Below are 18555 nucleotides of genomic sequence, written 5' to 3' on the forward strand. Positions count from 1 at the left end.
ATTTACAGGTGTTCCCCATCCTGATCCCCCCCTCCCACCTCCCTCCCTATTCCATCCCTCTTGTCTGTGTCTTGAGTTCTTGCTGTGGTGGCAGAACTGAGTAACTGTGACAGAGACCATCTGGCCTGCAAAGCTCCAAATATTTACTATCTGGTCCTTCACAGGGAGGCTTTCTGAGCCTGTGTTAGACGGAGGAGCCAGCATGCAGGCTGGGCTGGCCACTGCTTTCGCCAGGGTTTGCGGTGGGTGCCGGGTCCCCACCTGACTTGCTGTTACACCTCGCTTGTCCCCTCCAGTGAGACAGGCAGGGCTGGGAAGGGGCATGCATCACCTGTTGTGCAGGCGATGTGCAGGACGAGCCCAGCGCAGAGTCTGCAGGTTGAGCCAAAGTGAGTGTGAATGAGGTCATTGTGTTGTCTAAGTTCCCAGGTGGTTTTCTACTCTGAGGGAGAAGATGGGCCCCTTGCCCGTAGCAAGTGTTGTTTCTTGGTTTGTCCTCGTTCAGAAACCCCTAGGACGGGGTTGTGGTTATAGGGCGAGGGGAATGGTGGGGGGCAGGAGAGCCCCATCCCCTCCCTCCTGTCTGAGGAAGGGGCCGCCCCGCTTTCAGGACGTACTGTTAGCTGGCAGCCCGAGAAGCCGGTCTGTCCCCCCGGGGGAAGAATGCCACGTCCAGCCCATGGAGAGTGGCCAGTGGGCAGGTGGTGTCTTGGATTCGTTTGTTCAGCAAATATTTACCGAATGTTCTCCATGTGTGGGGCCCTGTTTGTTGTGTGCCTCTGAGGATGATCTGTTGGAACGTGTGTGGGAGCTCGTGTCTTAGCGAGAGTTCTCGGGAGGTTCACACCCTCGGGCACCGTGCCCCTGACCCGCAGAGCGTTCTTCTTACTTGGCCTGGGCTGTAGACACTGTGTCCTCCAATTAACTGTGCCCGGGGCGGCGGCCTCGGGAAGAGGTTTCACAGTGTTGGCTTCTGGGCAAGTGTGGATGGTGTGTGCATGAGTGTGTGTGCATGAGTGTTCATAGAGGACTGTGGGGGTGTTAGCTGACAGGTTGGTTCATTTCTTTAACACATACCTGTTTTTTCAGAGCTTTCCCTTCTCTTCTCGCGGCTCTTTTCTTGGCAGGTGGATTGCCTAGAAAGCACTCTAGAAAAGTCACTCCAGGCGAAGCTTCCTTCCGACCTCAGGGTGTCCATCCTCTTAGACTTCACGAGGGGCTCGAGAGGTAGGTCTGACGCGCTCCCTGGTCGCCAGGTTCTTCCTTGTCCAGAGCCTTTGTTTTAGGAGTGAACCTTCACTCCAGGCTCAGCTAGGAGCAAGGTTATTTGAAGTCAGTCTAGGATGGGCCAGGATGACCTGTCTGTCAGGATTCCTTTTATGGCTTAGTGACCTAAAGTCTAAGTGAAAATGACTTTGAGAAAAAGGGAATTTTTTTCCCTTAAGAAATATTGACACTTTTGTTTAAAAAAATACATGAAAAGAGATTTGTTTTGACTCCCACACATCTGACCTGGTTTGTGTGGATCTTAATTGGGGCTTGGACCTTGGGCTGGCTTCACTTCCCTGGCTCCTTGTGGTGCCCTCTGGCAGCTCCCGAGTCTGCATCTTGTCCATCAGAGGAGCACCTGCTTCCCTCTGGGTCAGACCAAAGCTCCTGCATTGCCTGCATCAGGCTCTGTTGGGGCTTCCGAGCCCACTGACCAGCCAAGCCCGGCCTGGGTGCCTCCCCCTTAGAGCTGGGGTGAGGCCAGGGTGGACAGAGCCATCTTCACCCAGAGCAGAGTGCCAGAGTGCGGGGCCGGTGGCTGGAGGAGCAGATGTCTGTTACCCGGACTGCTCGTCCTGCCCCTGGAGGTGGTGGGTGTCCAGGTGGAAGCTGCCCTGGGGGCCCTTCTGGCTGGAAACGCTCCACCCCTGGCGGCCTGACCCCAGGCCCTCGGGAGGCGGTCCTGCCCGCTCTCCGGGCGCGACTCTCCCGTCCCTTCTCTCCTGCTCGTCCACGTCTTCAGGAAGGAAGAACTCGCGCACGATGCTGCTCCCGCTCCTGCAGAGGTTTCCAGAACAGGTCCGCGTCTCGCTTTTCCACACGCCTAACCTGCGTGGGCTTCTGCGGCTCCTCATCCCCGAGCGCTTCAATGAGACCATTGGCCTGCAGCACATCAAGGTGTACCTCTTCGACAACAACGTCATCCTCAGCGGGTGAGTCGGTTTCCTCCCCCGGGCGGGAGCCAGCGGAGCGCAGAGGGAGAGCCCGTCCCCCACGGCCCTGCCAGCGCATGTTCAGTTTGGTTGCCTGGCTCTCGGCGTCTTCCCGGGGCCCCAACTGCCACAGAAGCCACAAAGGGCGGCTGCACTGTTATGCCCGATGTCCGAATCCCCGAGCGGGAAGAAAAAAAGGCTTTTAAGACAATGCAACTCGCAAAAAAGGGAAGTTTATTACTGACTCGAGCCAGGGCTTTTTGCCTCACCCATCACAGTGGTGCAGGGTCAGAAGAAGCCCCGAGCCCAAGCTGTTAGCAAATTTATAAGATATGCATAAGCAATTAGTAGCTGGCTTAAGCGGATTGGTTACATGTTTGTAAAGCAATTTTATTGGTACAGACTTTCGCGGGCTTTTTTAAACCTGGGCGTTCGCGGGCTTTTTAGTTTTTCCTTTGTCTCTTACTGGGCGCATATTGATTGGCTGGCTCCAGGTTACCTGATGCGGGTAGGGAATCTTACCATTTCGGGGGAAGCTAAAACTTAATCCAGGCTGCCTGTCATGGTATTAACCCTGGCAGCCTCACATTCCCCCCTGTCTTCTTGTTTCTGTGGAAGGCCCAATCATGGGTCATTTATCTGTGGGGGCAGTTGAATATTGAGATCTGAGTAACATTAGGTGGACAGACAGGCAGTGTGTTTTTTTTAACAACTTTCCTTTGAGAGAGACTTCATACTCAAGATGCTTTTTGGGAATTGGGGCAGAGGTCTCTTTCTTCTGTAACTTTTTCTTGCTGTGCCTGGGCGTAGGCCTGCCTGGCAGAGCAGAAGTCTCTCTATACCTGACCTAAGTTGGGGTGTCTTATATCTGAAACCAGCTTTTATTTTTGTAATAACAGCAACTTAGTTTGAAACTGTTGGCGCCTCTCAGAGATAAAATAGACAGTTGCCAAACAGGAGACTTAACAGGATGGTCATCACTGGTCTCCAGAAACAGGAGGCAACATTTGGGGTGATTTGCTGGTGGTCAAGCAACAGAGCTGTGTTCCAGGAATTTTGTGTTTAGTCTGAAGTTACCATATTTTACCTGGGTGGGGGCTCTAGTTCTGTAGAAGAACTCAAAAGACATTGTTATGCATATATTTTTTTTTTTTAGTAGGAACCAGGACCTGTCTCAAGGCTGTACCACCATTTGATTGTTTTTCTTCTGTTTTTATATTTTTTTCTTTCTCTGATTGGCAATTGTTTGAATCTATCCGTTGGAACTCAGGGAAGGTCAAGGAGGCTGAATAAAGCCTATATTTTACAGTACAGCAGATCTGTACTCCAGAGTCGTCACCCCGCAGAGTCCTGTTCAGTTTTATTTAGGGAACAGGGCAACTATGACTGTGATAACTTTTTGTCAAAATGGGGCATAGGATCGCCTCAGCTTGGAGAAGAGACATTGAATTGGAAGTATTCCTGAGTTCTAAGTCTTAGATCTGAGTCTTGTATGATTAAAATCTCAATCTCTTGGTCTGCCATTTTGTTGTAACATACCCAGTTAGTAGTAGCTGGAGAAGGGATAACTGGAGTTTTAATAGACAAAGTAAATCTCTTTCTTTTAGAAGAATAGGCCTGAAATCCAGTCCGGACCTGGCACTTCAGGGAGACTTGTAGCCAGGTGGCCAGTTGCCTAGTTTTATAAAAAGTAAGATAGAAGTTACTAGCTTTCAGCAGACACTTTTGAGAATGGTAGCATCTAAGCCTGACACGACTCAGAAAACTCAAGTGTCTAGCAATACAATGTCTAATCTGAAATTATACACATAGTAACACCTGGTTATTTTCTAGGATGTCTGAACCATAGCTGAGTACTCTATTTTGACTTTTAATTGTAAAATTTTTCTTTAATAGCCAAAGCAGATGGCACCATTAATGATGTCAGTGTTTCTCTAGGTATGAGAAGATGCAAGAATTGGGACTCATAAAAATCTCTTGAAAAGATCTAACTATCTGAAGGCCTGTTCTGCCAGTTTTTTTCCAGAGCACGGAGCGCCTCATTCTTTATCTTCACCCTGAACTCCTTTCAGGGCCGTTGAAAGTCGGCAGTTGCAGTGGCCATGATATAATCACTGTAGATGTAGATGGCAAGTGTCAATCTTCAATTGGCAAAGCCCCTTTTTGCTCACAAACTTGACGACGACTTTGAGGGGGGCATTTTATGACCATTTTATCCCATGGTGCTGAGAATGTCCATTCTCAGGTTTGGCAAAGATTTTGTCGACCGGCTTCTCAATGTGCTGTTACTGGATTAGGCCATAAAACAGTATCTAAAATTCTCTGGACCACCTGTCTTACTAGCCTCTTGGTCCAGGAAAACATTTCTTCTTGTTGCTTTTTCTCATATCTAGAGTTACACTGTCATATCATCGATTTCATAAGGAACTATATATTATTTTATCAGAGGCCTCAGTCACACATTTGGCAGTGTAAGAAACAGCAATTTTGTAAAACAGGTGAAATACAAAGAACATAGCCAGCAGTATTAGTAAAGTCACGAGTAAGACTTAAGAGCTTCCATTAGATGTAGCCCAGTATATCCCAGGTCGTCTGACTTAGTCTACTCTGTACGAATCTTTATTTTTCAGGGAAATTATACATTGGCACCACCATCTATAACGCACATAGCCCAGTTTTTTTAGTGTTACTAGACTGATTATCCTTAGTATGATTTAATTGTTTTTAACACAGAGGAGACTTTAAACCTAAATTACCATAGCTTAGTGTTATCTATATAAATTTATCTCATAATTGTGGGAGACTTTTTTTTTTTTTTCTTTGCTAAAACTTTTTTGTTGCTCTGATTTAGCTTGAGGAATAGAAAAAGGCTCAAATTTATGGCCAGAGTCAGAGTAGGCATTATTAATTGGCCCAGTGAGGGGATCTCGTCTAGTAGTATCACAGTGACCTGAATATGACTATAATTTTCTTTTTTTAAGTAAATTTCCTCAGGGCCAACCAGTTAGAGTCTTGTAGTAGAGAAATTTACCAAGGTAACCCAGAACTAGATACAGGTAATTGGCCACAAACCCACCAATTGGATTGATTTTTAAAACTAGCATAGGATCAGGCCTATGATAGAAAAGCATTTGATTTGTATGCAAAGGTCTAAGAAGTCAAGAAAACATTATAAATGATCATACAAAGCAGATCCAGCATCTTGGGCAAGCTGTCTATCTCTGATGTCGTTGTCGTCTCATCCTGGTGTACTGTAGTTTCTCTTCAGTTTTATTGTGCATGATGAGCTAGTTAAGAGTACCTGATAAAAAGTCTTTCTATCCAGGTTGGAGACAGTCTCTTAAATTATGTCTTTTTCCAGTCCTGGTTGCAGGCCACGAGGCATCTGATCTTCATCCAAAGATAGATTACTGAGATAAGTTTAGAAACAAACTTTTACATTAATATCACATAACAGCAAAGAACTATCTAAGAAATGAGTCTTACTACATGCAGACTTCTATCAACAAACTGGGATTTAACATTTATGTACCTGTTAGTGAGATAACCTTCTTAGCTCATTTGTTAAACTTACTGGAAACCTAAGAGACCAAATTATTTTTATAACTAGTTTGAGAGGAAGGTTTTTTTTTATTTCCGGAAAACACACGATTTAAACCTGTAATTTTTAGATAGAAACCATAAAAGTTATAAGCATATTTGCTGGTTCATTTAGTCTTTTGTTAACTTTTGTAAAGTCATCAGGTTTTTTATTAGAATACCAAGACGTATCAGAATGTTAAGAACTCCATATACTTTTTAGGATATCTGTATTATAAATTTTTCATACATTATAACATGAGCAGATTTATTACTCATTTGATAATCTTTTTTATGTAATTTAACCAACTAAATAAACAGTTTAATATCTCTCTTTGGGGTGTTTTAGGGGCCCACTGAAACACCCCAAAGTTAGCTAGATGTCAAAGGAACTTCAAAAGAATTTAATTTAGGAAGTTTTATCGAAAAGATCAATTAAAAGCTTTAGAACATTTGGTCAGATTTAGTCAATGCTGATGGGTGTATCATTTAGCTTGTTGATATGTCACAATGGGTGTAAATACCAAGGCTCAAGGTCTAGTGAAAGTCAGCTCAGCCACTTGGACCTAATTGGTTCTAAGCAGTTTTCTTACAACCAGGTCATTTTTAACAAAATCTACTTATCTAATTAATTGTAATTTAATTTTAGAAAATCTTGATCATGCATAACTCTTTTTATTATTTTTTTATACTTTACTGAAAGCACACTTCTTGCTTTTTTTTAGCAATCAAGAGCTAACTTTTATTAGCATTTTATAGATTGGTGAGCATAAATACCAGTGATAATTTTTAAAACTCTTGCTTTTTTAAAAACATTTTAGGATGGCATGGAACATTATTTATTTATAGTCTCAAATCTCTTTCGTTTTTCTGTAAAAAGAAATTAGTGTTTAGTAGTAAATGTTTTAAAATTTTATTTCATTTGGAAATAACCTAATTATTTAGACACACACACATATAAACCTGGCAGTCCTCATCAGACACTCTCTTAAATACAAGAATGCAGTCTCTCAGAAAACCTTTTATAGAGACACAAAACTTCAGATGTCTTCAAAGATTTTAAAAGGAGGAAGGGAAGCCAGGTTGAAAGAAGGAGGAGGAGGCGGGAGAGGGGGCAAAGGGGTGGACTTACAGACGTCTCCTGCCACCTGCAGACACCCAGGCGTTACAGGAATTTTCCTGGGCTTTTAGAAAAGGGAGACCAGAGACAATGCCGGCACACACACAAACACGGAGAGCCGAAGACAAACACACAGACAGACAGACGTCGGCCGACGACACAGCGCTGGGTTTTCGGGCCCCCCGTATTTTTTTTTTTTTTTTTTTTTGCCTCCCGGTAGCCGATTTACTTTACCGAATGGCGTCCGCTGTTCACCAGACTCGGGGTCGGGAGAGGAACTTTTTTTCCCGCGGAGTCGGCTGCCTCCCAGCGCGTCCGCTGGCCTTGGCCTTACGCCGCCTGGCCCCCCCCTTTCTAGAAAGCCTTCTTGCAGAGTCGGCTGCCTCCCAGCGCGTCCGCTGGCCTTGGCCTTACGCCGCCTGGCCCCCCCCTTTCTAGAAAGCCTTCTTGCAGAGTCGGCTGCCTCCCAGCGCGTCCGCTGGCCTTGGCCTTACGCCAACTAGTCCCCCTTTATAGAAAGCTTTCTTTTTGCGCCAGATACGTACCCTTCTGCTCCCCAGCAGGGCCTTGAATTTACTCTGGTCCTTCCTGAGCACCGGTGTTATTTTTTTATCCTTCCCCTTTGTCCTGTAAGCGTTTTTTTCTCCCAGTCAAGGCATCCCGGACGAGCCCCCAAATGTTATGCCCGATGTCCGAATCCCCGAGCGGGAAGAAAAAAAGGCTTTTAAGACAATGCAACTCGCAAAAAAGGGAAGTTTATTACTGACTCGAGCCAGGGCTTTCTGCCTCACCCATCACAGTGGTGCAGGGTCAGAAGAAGCCCCGAGCCCAAGCTGTTAGCAAATTTATAAGATATGCATAAGCAATTAGTAGCTGGCTTAAGCGGATTGGTTACATGTTTGTAAAGCAATTTTATTGGTACAGACTTTCGCGGGCTTTTTTAAACCTGGGCGTTCGCGGGCTTTTTAGTTTTTCCTTTGTCTCTTACTGGGCGCATATTGATTGGCTGGCTCCAGGTTACCTGATGCGGGTAGGGAATCTTACCATTTCGGGGGAAGCTAAAACTTAATCCAGGCTGCCTGTCATGGTATTAACCCTGGCAGCCTCACATGCACACGGGCCGTGGTTCCCTGAGGCCTTGCTGCGTGCTCGCTCCTGTGAGACCCCTTCAAATGCCGTCTTATCTAGTCCTCACTGTCACCCCACGAGGTCTTTCCCTCGCTCTGTGTTGATACAGGAGAAACCCGAGGATGAGTAACTTAGGCAGGGCCGGGTGGGAAGCCATGCCCTATGGGGGACCCTGCAGATGAGCCTGAGTGGTCCTTGCCTCTGTAAACGTCCACGTCTCCTCTTGATGGTCAGCTCAGTGAGGGGCGGGCCTTGCGGTCACTCCACGGTGTCAACCTTCGTGTCGCTCTGGCCCACCTCTCGTGAGGGGGCCCGGCTCGCTAGCTGTTTGTGGATTGGCTGCTGCTATGTCCTAACCCGGGTTGGGCGCTCCCCTGCTCCTGCTGGTGGCCCTGAGACGGGCTCCCCAGGACCTGCTGTCACGCCCTCTCGCCTGAGTCCTCACCCGCCGCTTTCCTCCCTGTAGTGCAAACCTGAGTGACTCCTACTTCACCAACCGGCAGGACCGCTACGTGTTCTTGCAGGACTGTCCCGAGATCGCTGACTTCTTCACGGAGCTGGTGGACGCGGTAGGGGACGTGTCCCTGCAGCTGCAGGGGGATGACACGGTGCAGGTGGTCGAGGGGATGGTGCATCCTTATAAAGGTAGGGCCCGGGCTCTGCCGCCTCTGAGCCGGGGGTGGTGCGGGCAAGGAGGGCGCGCCTCTAGAGGGGACGGTGCGTTCTTGCAAAGGTGTAGGGCCCGGGCTCTGCCGCCTCTGAGCCGGGGGTGGTGCGGGCAAGGAGGGCGCGCCCAGAGGGAACGGTGCGTCCTTGCAAAGGTGTAGGGCTCGGGCTCTGCAGCCTCTGAGCTGGGGGTGGTGCGGGCAAGGAGGGCGCGCCCAGAGGGAACGGTGCGTCCTTGCAAAGGTACGGCCTGGGCTCTGCAGCCTCCCGGGCCGGGGGCAGTGAGGGCGCGCCTCTGGTGGCCTTGCCATGGGTTTAGGAGACTTGGGTGGCGGAGCTTTGTTTTGCTTCTGTCTTTGGAGCCAGACAGATGACGTGACTCACTGGCCATCCGTCATGCTCTGCGGGCGAGGGAGTCGCCAGGGAAGGTGGGACTGTGGGCATCGGGTCTGGGTACCCATGGGATGAGCCAGGAACCTGCCCTGCACTTACAGGAAGCAGCCTGCTAAATGGCCACCCCCTCAGGGTCACTGCTCCCAGCTCCAGCGCTCAGGGGCTCTGTGGCTCTCGGCTTCAGTGAGGTCTGCGGCCTCCCGCCTGGAACGTGAAATGGGAGAGCCCTCGGCTCTGCTCGCTGGAAACAGGCAAACCCTGGCAGCTGGTGTTCCCGGGGTATTTGCATTCCTGTGATTCCTGTGGCTGTGGCTTCCTGGTGGCCTTTAAGGAGGTCTGCTGCTGAATTTGCAGCCCTGTCAGCAACGTGGGGGACGGGTTAAACCCAGCCCTTGTGAGGGGAAGAGCTAGAGAGGAAGCATCTGAGAGGGGATGGCAGTGTTTGAGAGTCGTGTGTGCGTGTGGCAGTGTTTTAGAGTAGTGTGTGTGTGTTTATGTGCATGTCCAGTCATGTCAGACTCTCTGCGACCCCATGGACTGTATTCCAGGCAAGAACTCTGGAGCAGTTTGCCATTTCCTACTCCAGGGGATTGTCCCAACTCAGAGATCGAACCCACTTCTCCTGTGTCTTCTGCGTTGGCAGGCAGGTTCTTTACTACAGAGCCAACCGGGAAGCCCACGTGCAGTGTTATAATAGTTACTTTTATGTTTTAAATTTCACCAGTAAAAATTTATGGAAGTCTGTTTTCTCTGTGATCATACGAGTACCTACATATTGTTCTCAATTTTACCCTTTGGCTTATAAGCCTAAAGTATTTACTGTCTGGCCCGTACAGGAAATGCTGGCTGACCCCTGTTCTCACTTAACAGGCCTGGCATGCATAGGCAGAGAAAAGGGCCCCCAGAGGAGAGTGAGAGTCAGCATGCTCGAGGGGTGTGGGGGCTGGGCGCGGCCGTGCTGGGGACAGGGCAGCCTGAGAGGGGCCCCCCTGCGCCCCCGTGATGTGAGAGTGAGCGACCCTCGTGCTGGCCGCCGTCAGCGAGGGAGTCCCCGCAGGGAGCTGTCCTCCGTGCGGCCACCCAGGCCTGGCGGTGCTCAGGCCGCTGGGCCTGTCCCCAGCGCGGCGCTTGCGCGCGGTTCCCAGCATGGCCGTGCCTCCCTCCTCCCTCTTCTTGATCAGCCCTGCCCAAGGCTTGCCACTGTGTCTCTTCAGAGAATTAACTCTGACAGTGTTGAAGTTCTTACTTTTGTGTTTCATGTCGTTGTTTTCATTCTGTTAATTTCTGCTTTTTATAATTTCCTTCCTTGTACTGTATTTTTTGTCTTTTCCTGTTGTTTTTTCCTCCATAACTTCTTGAGTTGGATGCTTAGCTCATTAATTCTCTTATCATCTAGAGATAGCATTGAGACTCGCTTCTTTTCCTTTCATTGTGTCCACGCAGCCGCTCGTCTCTAGCGGCCGTGTGCAAACACGGCCCAGAGCCTGTCTGTCCGCCTCTGACCCTGCCTGGCGCTCTCCTGCTCTGTCTGATCATACTTAACGTGTCTCTGTCAGACACATGCTCTTTCTGGCATGTACCCTGCACCCCAAACATGGGTGTGCAGCTTATGTATGGTTCCTAGTGGGTTGGCGCCCAGAAGCCCCCTGGGGCCCCCAGCCAGGCCTGACCCCCTACCCAAGGTGCCCACTGTCCTGACTACCGTCACCCTCAGTTAGTTTTGCCTGTTTTTTTTTTTTTTTTACTTTACAATATTGTTGTGGTTTTTGCTATACAGTGACATGAATCAGCCATGGATTTACATGTGTTCCCCATCCCGATCCCCCCTCCCGCCTCCCTCCCCATCCCACCCCTCTGGGTCTTCCCAGTGCACCAGCCCTGAGCACTTGTCTCATGCATCCAACCTGGGCTGGTGGTCTGTTTCACCCTTGATAGTACACTTGTTTCAATGTTGTTCTCTCAGAACATCCCACCCCCGCCTTCTCCCACAGTCTTGCCTGTTTCTGACCTTCCATTAGGTGGTGTTGCTAAAGGCCTTTTCTTGGCCCCCGAGTGCAGGCTTCTTGTGACAGGGTGCTTTCTCGGGCCTTTCTGTCCCAGGAGGAGCCTCACGTGGGCAGTGCCGTGTGTGTTTGGTGAAGGGTGAGCTGCAGCGCCCGTCACGTGCCGGCACCATGCCCACCATTCGCTGCCCCTGATCCCCTCTGCCATGTCTCCCTCTAGGTGACCGGGCTGCATACTGCAAGGCGGCCAATAAGAGGGTCATGGACGTGATCAACTCCGCCAGGACGCGCCAGCAGATGCTGCACGCCCAGACCTTCCACAGCGACTCCCTCCTGACCCAGGAGGACGCCGCCGCCGCGGGAGACCGGAGGCCGGCCCCCGACACCTGGATCTACCCCCTGATCCAGATGAAGCCCTTTGAGATTCAGATCGATGAGATTGTCACCGAGACCCTGCTGACAGAGGCCGAGCGAGGTGCTAAGGTCTACCTCACCACTGGCTACTTCAACCTGACCCAGGCCTACATGGACCTGGTCTTGGGCACGCGGGCCGAGTACCAGATCCTGCTGGCCTCGCCGGAGGTGAACGGCTTCTTCGGGGCCAAGGGGGTGGCGGGCGCCATCCCGGCCGCCTACGTGCACATCGAGCGGCAGTTCTACAGTGAGGTGTGCAGCCTGGGGCAGCAGGAGCGGGTGCGGCTGCAGGAGTACTGGCGCAGGGACTGGACGTTCCACGCCAAAGGTACGCGCGGCGGCCGGAGGGCGGCGGGCAGCCGGGGGCGGGGCGCACCCCGCACTGCAGCCTGCCAGCGGTGCCCGGCGTCTGGCAGCGCCCTGCCCCGCCTCCCTCCTGTCTTCACGACGGCCCTGTGGGCGCTTAGTCATCCTCACGTCTGTGTCCATTTCAGCTCTGCAAAATCTCTCCCTTGTGTCTACCCAAAACGCAGATACTCAGACCCTGGGGGTGGCTGTTTTAAAAAGTGTACCCGTACTCTCTCCCCTCATAGAGGACAAGACACGTGCACTTCCCTCGAGCAGCCGAGTTCTCCCGCGTTGGCCCTCCCCTTCTCGAGGACAGAGAGGATTCACCAGGGATCATTGACTGGGCATCAGTTTTTCAGTCTTTTCCTCGCCATTGCTGGTTGTTTCCTCTATGAGTCAGACCTTCGCTTTTTTTTTTTGGATTGGAGGAAACTGAGGCCCTCTACTTGAAATGCTCGCGTGTGCAGGACTGCCCCAGGGTGGGTTGGCGTGTGAACTGTGTGTTGTAATGATGCTTCTTGGGCAGTTGTGTGCAGCCGTGGAGCACCGTCCCAGGGCATGTCCAAGGCGTGAATCACAGGGCTTAGAACCCAGTGCTTAGCAGAGGGACCGCTGGCTGCTACACCATGTTGAGTGCACCCGCCTCTTGGGTGTGACCGCGCCTTTCTGTGCTCCGGGAGACCCACAGCCTACTCGGTTAATCCTATGTCTAAAGGAAATGCCTGGCTTTCCTGACTTCTCGCTGGTGGCTCAGAGACCTGATTTGCTCTTGCACTGGTCCTGGGGGCTTCCAGAGTGACTGATTGCCACGGGAGGGGTGGTGTGTTGTGGCCACTCGTCTGTGTTGTTTAGACTTGAGGTCACTTTGAACCTCAACTTGGACTTTTGTTTCCTTAGGCCAGTGGTTTCCATTGGGGGTGCACTGATGCCCAGGCCGCCCTTGGCCTCCTGGGTCCAGCCCTCTGGGGTTCGACCCCAACATAGTAACTTTGTAAAGCTCCCTAGGAGATTCTGATACCTTGAGAACCACTGCTTCCACTCAGAGCTTCGGGCCCGTTGGGTGGTTCCAACTTCCTCCTGCGAGGCCCACGTTCCTGCTTGGGCAGGTGGCATTGCCATGGGAAGTACGCTCTGCTGTTGTTCCGTGTGGCTGACCCTGGATGTGTCATGAGCAGGTGTCTCCAGGCAGGTAGGCTGGCCTGTGGAGGTGTGGGAGGTATTTTAGGATTGGCTCTGTTACTTCTGAGAATAGCAGCAGTGCCTGAGGTGGGGTCCTGGATACAGAGAGCTGAGGTGGGAGGAGCTCTGAGCTCGAGGGCATTCGTGTGCCTGGCGAGCTGCAGGGAGGTGCGTCGAGAGCGCTGGCGCCCGTCTACTCTGTGGCTGAGTGGTGGTGGGGGTTCCCTGGTCCCGGTGGGGCCCCCAGCACAGCCTGGCCTGACAGTTCTGAGCGTGCTGTGGATTATTTCTGTGAAGCTGTGCTGAGAAACGTGCAGTGACTCCCGAGTTACCGTTGAAACAGAAACACCCAACTGGCTTTTCCAGTGTGTCTCACCTTTTCCCGGACTGGCCTGCTCCTGCCGCTCCCTCCCACCCGCCTGCTGTGGGTGGGGCCTGCAATCTGGGAGCTGGCTTTGTGGGGAAGGCCAGGAATCCCAGGGTGTGTGCGATGGGATGGGGGGGGCAGGCAGAGTGGGACTGTGCATAAGGCACCTTATCCTCAGGGCGGGAGCCGAGCTCAGGTCAGTCCGTGCTGCGGGGAGAGGTCAGATCCTTCCCTGCCTAGGCGCTGTGGTCAGTAGTGGGAGTCGTAAGTCAGCCCCCCTTTCTGGCCCATCTTTGGACAATCATGTCCCCTACAGCAGGCTAGGACCATGAGGATGCAGATGGCTGCATGGATTTGGACTGGGGGGTGGTGGACCAGCTCCGGCCTGCCTGCCCTCTGCAGGGCCCGTGCTGGGTGTGAGAGCTGTATCCGGGTTTGGGCCCTAGAAAATTCCTGCCGAGGGCTGATGCTGTGGGACAGGCTCCTGTGGGACAGGCCTGGGCTCATCTTGGCTCCTCCTGCTCCCAGAAGCCCTTGGGTGAGGAGAAGGAGCTGGGAGGCTGTGTTCCTGCGTCTAGCTCCTCGCCTTCCAGCTGTCGTCTGTCAGCATCGCATGCCCCTGGGAGCCAGGCAGCCCGAGGCTCTGGGCCTGATGGTTGATCCTGCCGGCGGCCCCCTTCTTATGATGCAGGGAAGCCCTGCCCTGTCGGGACCTCTGGAGGGGAACGGACCAGATGGCGAGAAGCCACCTTCATGGGGCAAGCGGCAGGTGCCCACGGACAGCCGTGCGGCCTGGTGGTGGCAGAGCACACGGGCAGGGTGTGTTCCTCGATGTTTTCTGCTCACCAGTGTTGGGCGGACGTCGGGCGGGGCTGAGCGCCCGCCGGAGCAGTGCTGCCCAGAGGCCTGAGCGGAGACCGCTGCACTGGCTGTGTGCTGATCTCTTAGCAGGCTTGAGTGTGTGTCACCTTTTAACAAGCTGAGTTGCTTGAAAGAACTGGAGGGACCACCTTCTTTTTGAAGGCATGTGCTAGAGACCTGACAGCGTGGGTTTATCTGGTTGGTTTTTATTTGGAGCCCTGCACAGGGCATCTGTTCGGTTTGTCAGGGAGAGCCTGGGTAAACAAGATGTGGTGCAGAGGTTCCCAGGCTGGGGGTATCTCTCGAAGCGTGGTTCTCCGCCCACATTTACCTTTGGCAGACGTGGAGGACCTGGTTCCGCTTGCATGTCCACTGGGGCGATGGCTCTGGATCTTACTCAGGAGGCAACAGTGACACGTGTGTACTTGAGGGTCTGGGGGGGAGGATTGGGGTCCCTGAGGCTGTGGCCGAGACGCCGTGTGCATGGGGGTGGAGGACACCTTGGTAAGAAGAGGTGTCCTTGTCACCTGTGGCTCTGTTTCTGTTTTCTGGGGGTCAGTGAGGGTGACACTGAGGCTGGAGGTCTCACTGGCGTCGTCTTGGCCCCAGGAGCTTTGGGGTGTGGGCAGGGTGGAGGTCCGCTTTCCGCGCCCATCAGCCGGCAGCTCTTCTTTAGAAATGTTTGTTCGTTTACCTGTCCTGGCCCTCAGGGTGTTTCCTGTGGGCTCTTTTGTTGTGGCAGGCACCATCTAGTTCCCTGATCAGGGATCGAACCCAGGCCCCCTGCACTGGGAGTGTGGAGTCTCAGTCACTGGACCACCAGGAAGGTTGCTGTCAGCGGTTCTAAGTGCTGTGTCTCCCTTGTGCCAAAGAACTCGTCTCCTTAGGTCTTGGAGAGGCAGCAACTTCAGGGGAGTCCGAGTGACTGTGAAGAGTGCCAGGCCTCACGTCTTAGCTTTCTGCCCCGTGGAGACGAGAGGGCCTGAGAGGTGCTGTGTGCACCATCATGGGGTTTTGTGCTGGGAGCCAGGGCCACGTCCGTGCTGGGGGGTGTGGGCTCTGCCTTCTGTTGAGATGTGATTTCATCTGGAGGCAGTATGAACAACAGCGCAATGTGTGTGGCGAGGGTGGGGCAGGGCCCCTGGATTAAGAGATTTCTGGCTCCTGCTGACATAGGCTCTGTTAATGAGTGTGAGAACTGTCACTATTTTTACTGCCTTCCCAATAGGCCGCCTGGCACGGCGCCCGGGGGTGAACCTGCAGCGACAATGGGGCAGCTCCACCCTGTGTGCCGGGCACATGTGGGGCGGCCCTCACCCGGGGACGGCAGGCGTGCCCGGGGGCCATGCCGCCGGCTTGAGGCCAAGGCGGCAGCAGCCTCCTGCCTCCTGGGGTGCGTCGGTGCTCTTCTGGCCTCAGAGCAGGTGATGCTTGTCCACCTGAGGGTAGCTCTGTGACGTGTGTGTCCCCTTGTTTTCACAGGGATCTGAGAACCTTCTGAAATTCATCGCAGAATGTTGTCAGGGTCGGGGGAAATTCATCGCACAATAATAAAGGTGGCAGGTACCGGATTTTGAGGTTTTCTGGAGAGCTCCTTAAAGAAGGCTTCTAACCTGAAATGTTCATGTGCTTCTGCTCTAGAACCTCGAAGCTTTTTGCCTTTTTATACTTAACTAACTGTTGTAAGAGTTATTATTCTCATTTTATTTACTTTGTTCACACAAGTGTTTATGGAGGGCCTGCTGTGTGCCAGGCAGCCTTCAGGGCACGGGGGCAAGACACCTCTGTCCTCAGAAGGCGTCCAGTTCGTTGGGAAGCAGATGAACGTATCAGATCCAACGTCAGGTCATGGGAAGGACTGAAGAAGACGAGGGCAGAAGGGGACTCCAGACTTACATGGGTCTGTTAGATGGGGGTTGGAGAGAGCCTCTCTGAGGAGGTGACACTGAGCAGAGACCCCGGGCAGGAGAGGTCTGGGTGGAGGGAACGGAACCGTGGAGCCCCAAGGCCATGGCTGGGGTGTTGGGAATGGAGGCTGGGCACCGAGGTGGGAAGGGGCTCGGAGCCCAGGGTGTGAGCAAGGGCTGCGGGAGCCTGGGGCCACCTGGATTCCCCTGGAGGATGATGCTGGGCCTGCGAAGGGACCGCCAGTGCACGCAGAGCGGAGGCGGGTGCCCCCTCCTTCAAGAGGAGGCCAGGGCGTGGGGCAGCAGGTCTAGTCTCAGAGGTAGGCTTCCGAGTCGTCCCTTGTATCCGCGGCTCGCTCCCTTCGTGGTGAGGCCTGCTGTCCCGGGGAGCGGTGCTGAAGTTCAGGTCCCCTCTCCCCCAGCACTTTCTCCCCTCCCGCGCCGTCATTCCTCTTGCAGAATCTCTCCCTGATCAGAGGTTCCGGGAATGCGGGATGGAAGGGTTGGGCCCGAAGGTCAGCCCCAGGATGAGGACCCGAGGCTTGATAACAAGTTTATGACTGGGCTGGGAGTGCTGTGTTTCCTGACAGCAAGTCCTGCCCGGCAGGCTCACCCTCTGTCCTCACCCCGACATCCTGAGTGGCAGCGCAGGTCTGGCCGGAACTTCAGACGGTCAGGAGCTCAACAGGGCCTCTCGATTTCCCCTCCCCGCGTGAGCGTTTCCCAGCTGTCCTCAGGGCACAGACCCATAGCTGACGAGCGCCTGGCTTGGTGAGCTTCAGTCCAGAAGGACTCTCGCGCATAGCGGCGCCCGTGCCCTGGGCTGCCGGGGGCAGTGGTGGTGTCCCCCGACTTCCCTCGCTCCACTGGCCCCGCTTGTCACTGCGCACCAGCGGTGGCCGTCTCACCGTTTGTGTCTGCCTGTCTGCTTTTTGATGGAGAAAGATCGTGCAGATGAGACTGCAGGGGAACTTGGTGGGGTGATCGCAGGCCTTCCCAGAGCAGTTAATAGGTTAAAGGTGCACTGTCTCTTAAATCCAAGCACTCACCTGGAGTCCACCTGGGCCAGAGAGAAAAGCTGGAGGAGGCAGAGGCGGCAGGGAGGAGAGGAAGGATGAGAAACAAGTGTGTATCACACATGACCAACCAGGGGGACAGCACCCCACGGGCCAGAGACAGACTCTTAAGGGGAGTGCTGAAAAACACAATTTTCATCTTAAGCGGGGCTGAAAAAGGTCCTTCAGGGGTCCGTGATGAAAACTCGTTGAGAAGCACTACAGAGCACTGTACCGGGGAGCTGTGGGCCAGGCCGAGTTGGGCTGTCTGCCTCTGGGGGCTGACCTGTGTACACTGCCATGTGAGGGAGCGGTCCCTGCTTAGACAGATGTTACAACTAGGGACAGGCAAGACCAGGCCCCTGCCACCTTCCCCGCAGACCCGTGGTCCCGGAGCTTTGGAAGCACACAGGGTCCTGGTGTCAAGTGACCCTCATCAGCCTTGTCACGTGTCACCCGTGCAGCGGGGCCTCCCTTGTCCTGGCTCTCGCTGTCCCCTCTCTGAGCAGCTGGACAGGTGGCACTTAGCAGACACAGTGTCTTTATGGGGCTGATCTTGGCATCAGAAGGGTTGGAGCAGGGGCTCCCCTGGCGGTCTAGCGGTTAAGACGCTGAGCTTCCACTGCAGGTGGCATGAGTTCAATCCCTGGTTAGGGAACTACAGTCTCGTAAGCTGTGTGGCGCAGCCAAAGATTAGAAAACAGAACAGTGGGAATAGTAATGGCTGGTGGAGATCTTGCCTGTCCCACCCTGCTCCAGCCTTAAGGAGAGCTGGGGCAGGCAGACTGAGCCTCGTCCGGGTGGAGAGCTTTGCCTGCAGGGGATGAGGCCTCTGGAGCAGGGCGCTGGGGCCCGCCTGCCCACCCTGCGGTCCGGACGTGCGGCCAGGTCAGCCGCGTGGTTGCTCACATGCAGCGGCTCAGCGTGGCGGGGTGCAATCGGTTGAGCGAGACCAGCAGGCAGGCTAGTGGCTTTGATGTGGCCCCTGCGTGTGTGTGTGTGTTGGGGGGTGGCAGGCGTGTTACAGGAACAGGCAGCTGAGCGTCGTCATCTCTTACCCAAGATGTTCTTGGAAATGCTCTTGTTCTGAGTGAGAGTTAGGAAACGGCCTTCTATTTTAGGAGCTTGGTGTGTATCACGCGTTGATTCGCTCGTGGTACTCATGTCTGCCTCTGGGCCCTTCGGAAGGGTCCTGTTGGTAGAGGAGAGACCCACGGTGGTGGGAGGGCGTGAGGAGGCTGGCCCTGCTCCGGGCAGCCTGCAGAGGAGCCCACAACTCAGGCGGCCCCCCTGGATGTCCCAGGCTGGGCGTTCTTGGTACAGCGTGGAGGAAA

At 53.3% G+C, this 18555-nt stretch overlaps 1 protein-coding gene across 2 annotated transcripts in view; it reads left to right on the forward strand.

The window, feature by feature from the left end:
* PGS1 (phosphatidylglycerophosphate synthase 1) overlaps window positions 1–18555 on the forward strand; it is a 42375-nt gene that overhangs the window by 12532 nt on the left and 11288 nt on the right. For both annotated transcript variants that reach the window (XM_065910307.1, XM_065910308.1), the window contains exons 4-7: window positions 1128–1227; window positions 2012–2201; window positions 8495–8673; window positions 11311–11832. In XM_065910307.1, coding sequence (XP_065766379.1) covers window positions 1128–1227; window positions 2012–2201; window positions 8495–8673; window positions 11311–11832 — 991 coding nt within the window. The remainder of the gene's footprint in view (window positions 1–1127; window positions 1228–2011; window positions 2202–8494; window positions 8674–11310; window positions 11833–18555) is intronic.

The sequence above is a fragment of the Muntiacus reevesi genome, chromosome 18 (assembly GCF_963930625.1).
Source record: "Muntiacus reevesi chromosome 18, mMunRee1.1, whole genome shotgun sequence".
Lineage (NCBI taxonomy): Eukaryota > Metazoa > Chordata > Mammalia > Artiodactyla > Cervidae > Muntiacus > Muntiacus reevesi.